Source organism: Zingiber officinale, chromosome 8A (assembly GCF_018446385.1).
Source record: "Zingiber officinale cultivar Zhangliang chromosome 8A, Zo_v1.1, whole genome shotgun sequence".
Taxonomy (NCBI): Eukaryota; Viridiplantae; Streptophyta; class Magnoliopsida; order Zingiberales; family Zingiberaceae; genus Zingiber; species Zingiber officinale.
Window position 1 is genome coordinate 129873136 of NC_056000.1, and position 6958 is coordinate 129880093.

The 6958-nt window shown below is 36.8% G+C and overlaps 1 protein-coding gene across 1 annotated transcript; it reads right to left on the reverse strand.

Annotated features, from left to right (window-relative positions):
- Window positions 1-302: 302 nt before the first annotated feature.
- LOC122011256 (zinc finger BED domain-containing protein RICESLEEPER 2-like) lies at window positions 303-2004 on the reverse strand. The gene is made up of 2 exons (XM_042567648.1): window positions 400-2004; window positions 303-326 (listed from the first exon to the last, which is right to left on the reverse strand). The coding sequence occupies exons 1-2, from the start codon at window positions 2002-2004 to the stop codon at window positions 303-305; spliced, it is 1629 nt and encodes a 542-aa protein (XP_042423582.1).
- Between the last annotated feature and the right edge of the window lie 4954 nt (window positions 2005-6958).

The following is a 6958-nucleotide window of genomic DNA, read 5'->3' on the forward strand; positions in this document are numbered from 1 at the left end:
TTGGCCTTATGTTCATATTATTTTGTGTTTTCCGCTGCGTTTACGTTGTTGTGTGTTTACTTTCAGCCGTGTAGGCTTATTAAACTGCGTGGTTGTGTTTATTTTGTTGCAACCGAGTGGGCTGATGATATAAACTACATGGTTGTATATATATTCCAGTCGAATGTGGCTGATGTATATTTTGTATGTAGAAATACTTCAGATTGTCACCCGTACAGGGGAGATGTTGCCGAAATTTCTTCGGACAGGGACTACCTGGGGCGTGACATAGTGAGAAAAAAAAAACATTATTAGCAGTACCTTCAAAACATCCATGCAACCACTGCCTAAATTTAAAGCAAGTGAAGCATTGTCATCAATGCCACTATGAGAACTTGAAGATGCACCACTAGCACTTACCTGGGAAGCAATATCCAAATGCATATATTCCTCAAACAAAGAAACCAATTTGGATCTTACAAGACTTAATTCATTACTACCATGTCCATATAACTTGTTGTAACAAAACTCAACAAACTGCATCTTAAACCTCGGATCAACTATCACAGCAATGGCAAACAAAATGTTATAATCTTTCCAATACTTATCAAATTTCTGAAACATCCGATTAGCCATTGATCTCATGAAATCATCAGAGCTTTGCAAGGTTTGACTTATTGTCAATTGAACTGTAAAGACGCGAGGAAAGTAAAGGTTGGAAGTAGGATATTTCACTCCAAAAAACAAAGTTGTTGTCTCATAGAAAACCTCAAGGAATTTGCATATTTTTTCAACTTGCCCCCACTCATCAACCGAAGGACAATGTGTGAAATTAGTATCAGCCAATCTCAAATGATTAAAAGCACGTCGATAATACATGGCACTAGAAAGCATCAAATACGTAGAATTCCATCTAGTAGGAACATCTTGCCTCAGTGATTTCTTAGAATCAAGTGAAGTTTGGGTAACAGATTCTATGAACTTTTGCTTTCTCACTTGACTGCCTTTCACATACTTTACACATTCACGAATCTTATCAACAGAACTATCAATTCTTTTCAAACCATCTTGCACAATTAAATTGAGAATGTGTGCACAACAACGAACATGTAAAAACTCACCACCACTCACTAATGAAAAATTAAGACCAAATTGATCCCTTAAAAGGCCAACAAACACATCATTTGCAGCAGCATTGTCTAAAGTAATTGTGAAAACCTTTCTCTGAATTCCCCAGACATTGAATAAACTATTAATTTTATCACACAATGTAATACCAGAGTGAGGTGGAGGCATATAAGAGAAGTTGATTATCCTTTTTCGCAAAACCCAATTAGAATCAATGAAATGTGTTGTCAAACATATATAACCATCAGTGGTAATAGAAGTCCACAAATCAGAAGTGAAACAAATTTTTCCAGGGCATGAACACATTTCTTGAGCTAGTCTATTACATTTATTTTTATGCATCTTCAGAATATCAGTCCTTGCGATGTTTCTAGTGAAATAATTGACTTGAGGTTCCAAATAGGTAAAAATAGATCTAATTGCCTCATATTCCACAAACTGAAATGGTAAATCATGCTTCACAATTGCTAAGATTAACAACTCTCTAAATCTTTCCTGGTTGAACTTTTGTGACCTAATGGCAAGACTTTTATCACCTTGTTCTAACAAAGCTTGAGCAATATCACTAGCTTTCTGCCTAGGACATTGATTAAGGATATGGCGTCGAAGATTACCTATACCCATGCTACTCTCCGCTTTGTATGTAATCCCACAAGCTTTACATTTGCAACGCAAATCTTCTCCCTCTACTTTAGGAAGCATCTCAAAATATTGCCACCACTTTGATTTCAAGATTCTCTTTCGTTTGCCACTTCCGGAGCTGGAGGCTTTACCTTGCGAACACGTTTCTTCATTTGCATCTAAATACCTCGTAGTAGTAGATATAGCCGGTGCACCCTCTAGTCCCTTCTCCTCACTATCCTCCTCTTGATCGAGAATAATAGGTTGAGAATCCATGTTGTCGTGGGGAAACAGAATCACGAACCATGGACCACCGTTCTCCAACCCCTCTCCCCTGCTAACACCCTAAGCACTTAGGCCTAATAAATTGATCGGCAAGTCGACAACTCACCAAACAAGCAAACATTATATCACATATCACTTAAAATACTCAAAAGTCAAAACGCCTACAAATATAATCCCACAATTGCCACTAATTTACTAAAATACCCTTCTTAACATTAGATTTCTAAATTAAAATATTAAATTAAATTAGCAGAAAATTATTATTTTTATCTATACGGTAAAAACTAAACAGTACTCTCTTTTTTAACCCATTAAATTTTATATCCAATTTTTTTTTTCTCCACCGTAGACTTCTTTAAGACTTTATACAAGTAACACTATAACAGTGCAACAGTGCAACTCACCTTTGAACTTTTATAAATATTAAATAAAAAAAATTGATTTTGTTTGGGTGGGTTTGGGTGGGTTCGGGTTGATGGGTGACCTGATTTTTAATTCAGGTCAACCCGGGTTGACCTGAACCCAACCCAACCCAAAAAAAAAAATCGGGTCAGATTTCGGGTCCAACCCGATCTGACCCTAATCCTTAAATTCCCAACCCTAACCCAATATTTTTTGTGTCGACTCGGGTCGGATTATCAGGTCGAGTTCATTTTTAACACCCCTACCTATCTTGACATAAGGGTGTGAACCATACAAACAGATACAGAATCGTTAGGCTAAATACATAATGTCTCCTGTATGTATGTCAATCATATGCATCCACTAAAATGAAGCATCTAAAATGCAACAATCACACACAAATAAATGTAATCCATGCATATGGTGCAAATGACATGGTCACCCCTGACCCCAGTCAACCATCGTTATCGCGATGATGAGGTCGAGTGGGTAGGGCTATGACGACTCTGTGCTCTGCCGTCACTACTCCTGAGTAACCGAGTAGACAGGATGATATCGGAGTACACCTATTCTCCTACCCCAACTAAATGAGGGAGTCGAAGCTCTCATCTCCCTGTGTCATAGTTAAGAGGAGGGATTACTGTCCGCTACCACGCTGTGTCACTACGACCCATGAGCGATCGAGCGGAGCCCTGACAGAGCAACTGCAACACCCTGCTTGTAGGGGTGAGCATTCGGTTAATTCGGGTAATTTGATATTAATTTTGTATAAATTCTTTTTATTATTATTTTAAACAAATTTAATTAATTCGGTATTAACTGAAATAACTAATTCGGTTAATTCAGTTTTAGTAAAATTTTGATTTGATTCGGTTAGTCAACACTAAATCGATTTTCGGTTAATTCGGTTAATTTATGAACCGAATTAACCGAATGCTCACCCCTATCTGCTTGATGTACCACTAACTTATGAGTGGTTGTGTGTGCAGATCATGTAACTAGCAATATGCTCAACTACAAAGGAGCCAACAATCGCTCAGCATGCAATCATGTAAGATGATGCATGACACTAAAGCATGTAACACCTAACAATATGCGCCTCCATCTAATATGTACAAAGAAAGAACAATGAATCCATAACAATAAACTAGGTATCATAATGTCTAGGTACACATGCCAGGTATAACTAGTAGCTAGTCCTGTACCCAGTAATGCATTGTATGTCACTATTTTTATGAGCATAAGTACACAAGGCAAGAATCAAGATGATATAGGCCTAAACGCATATCAGATAAAATAAAGGCATACCTCAAGTATCAAGTAGTGACATACCAAAACAGATATAAATATAACAATTACTACTAACTATAACATACTATGCATATCATAATGACAATATCAAAAGAAGATAAGTCAGAGGTACCCACCTTTATCTGTCGATCCAATAAATCAATCCCACATCGAGACACTCATCTTGAATCAACATCCTACAAATCACATAATGTACAGTTTAGTTAATCACATAAACAACAACTAGCTAAACCTAAAATCCAAACTAATTAGAGAAAATCCTAATCGAACGATTAACCTCAATTCATCCAAATCCATTTATTGAATTAGATATTACTCATCATTACCAACTCCTTAATGGATCCATGTAACCATCCCGATTAACATGCTTCAATTATCCAAACAAGATATAAACTAACAATCCAACAAATGAATTCAACTAAACAATAAATCCATAATTCTAATATTTCATCGAACCTTTAATCACCCCTCCACCCATCAATTCGTATGTGGAAATCCACCTAATTAAACACAATATCAATTCATTGATTTTTTTATTAACGATCATGTAATCATCTAAATCACCTAAATCAAGCCAATCATCCAATCAACTATTAATCCACTAAATCCAATTAATAAAAGATTATCCCACAACTTAATCAATTCCGGTTAACATAATCCACTTTAACAATTCTCCAAATAAATGATTACTAATGAATCCAAATCTACAACTAAATTCTAAATCCATTCACCACTGAAAGTGAAATCAAATCTCCATCATCAACAGATTTATAAATTCCAAATCAATCTAAGGTTATCAACAAGATACAGATTAATCAACTAATTAATCTATTCAGATTTAGTTCGTTACCCAAATCAAACATTCGACTTCCTCTATGGTGGCAACTCATTGTGGCCAGCTGAGACACCCATCTAGATTAGCTGCTGGTGGAGCTATTGTGGTCGGAGCAATGGCTGATAGAATTCGATGGTCGAAGCTACAATGATCGACCAACCTAGTTAGCACAACTTCCCATTCGAAAATCGGAATCCAGATCTCTACAACCCCAAAATAAAAATGCCTTACCACAATTTCATATCAGCAGACCCCTATCTGACAGAAACCTGACAGAATGTGGTTTTGGATCTTCTTGTGGTCGAAAAGGAAATCAGGTGATGGCCACGGTAGACAATCACCTGAGATCTCGTGAGGAGGAAGAAATCACCTGAGATCGAGAGAATCTGCAGCATCAGCCGCATGCGATCGGTGGCGAATCTAGTAGATTGGGGTGGTGTGATTCGACCGAGAGAAAGGCGATAGATTTGGAGCTAGGGTAACATTTTGGATCAAAGTGATGATGCATGGACAGTGCTGAACAGCGACGACCAGAAACGCTTAGGTGAATGGACACCGGAGCTCCTGCTCATGGTCGGGAGAAGGACGATGGCTCATGGAGTCAATGGCATCATCAAGGGCGATGGCACATGAGGGAGAGAGGCGGTGACTTGGCTTCGCGCAGAGAGGGGGAGGTGGCAATTGGCTCAAGTAGAGTTGTGAGCAAAGAGGGGAAAAGGGAAGTCGGCGATAATGAGGGGAGGAAGAAGAACTTAGGTTAATTAATCTTAACCTTAGCTTAATGAAATCAATCAACTCCTACTTATATGATATGTCAAACAGGCTTTCCCTACCCCAACCAATTCATCCCCTTAAACGTGTTATACGGACTCTGTTTAATTTTAGAAAAATTTCTAAAAATTTCTGAAAAATTTAATAAGGTTATTTCTCCAAAAACACTTATTATTTGATTATTATTTGGGTGTCATATTTTACAATGTATGCATATATATGAGATCATATTAGACTACACAAGACAAAGTCATATTATTCTAACAAAGCTCAAACTAATACAGTAAGAAAACTATACATACAAGCAGCGACAAAAAAATCAAGCAACTTATAAGGAAATCCAAATGAGTGGGATCAATAGTCAGGACCTCTGAGAGACACAACACATCCTCGATCTGCTAATTTGAAAGTCAAAAGAAAAGCAAGTGGTAGTGAGTACATCAACTCAGTGTGTATAAGAAGATAGTACATGATACTAAACATAAGGAGATCAAGGAATATAATCTCAGTAAAATACTTACTACAAAAGTAAGAGCATCAATATAATCACCTGTTAATCAAAAGCATAACCAATAACATAACCCTCCACTAACCTACTCAATCGGGTATAACCAATAAATCGGAAATGCATACAGTAAATCCAAATTTACATGAACAAATACATGACTGACATATAGCAAACATATAACAAGCCTTGATTGCAAGAGAAGTGCTCTACCATGGATGATCTCGTGGATCGTTAGGATAAGTAAATAGTCACTGTCTGTAAGCAAACTTACTACCACGTACAATTTCATGGGAAGACATGGTATATATGTAACTATCTAGCTATGGATTGCACGCAAATTCACTACCACGAATATCTCATGGGCAATCATATGTATTCTAATCGCTGACAACTCTCTTAACCATGAATGGGAGACAATGGTCGATAGGATATATCAACAGTCGTTGACAATTCTTACAACCACGAATAAGAGGTCGTGATCGGCAGGATATACTAACGGTCGCTAACAACTCTCTCAACCATGAATGAGAGTCAATGGTCAATAACAACGGTTGCTGACGACTCTCTCAACCACTAATGTGAAACAATGATCCATAGGGTATAACAACGTAATGATACGTAGGAGAGTCTAACCTTACTAACATTTAGGCATGAGCCTAAATAACAATAATGGTCTAGTAGGATCCTTGATATCCTATATTACAGTATGATCTTACCAAGGTATAAGCATGAGCTTAAATAACAAATAAAGGTCTAGTAGGATACTCGATATCCTACAATATAGTATGATCTTACCAAGGTATAGGCATGGGCCTAAATGAAAAATAAAGGTTTGGTATGATACTCAATATCCTACACTATGGTACAATCTTACTATTATATAGGCATGAGCCTAAATAACAAATAAGGGTATAGTAGAATACTTGATATCCTACACTACGGTATTGCTACATAAAGGCACAAGTATAAATAGCATAAATAGCATGGAATGCAATGAAACTGCATGAATATCAAATAGATCAAAATAAGTGCAAGCAACTAAGTATATGTTGGTACAATTAGCATCAATGGTCAAACTCAGATTTTGATGAATAATAAATACATTAAAGTTAAGTGTT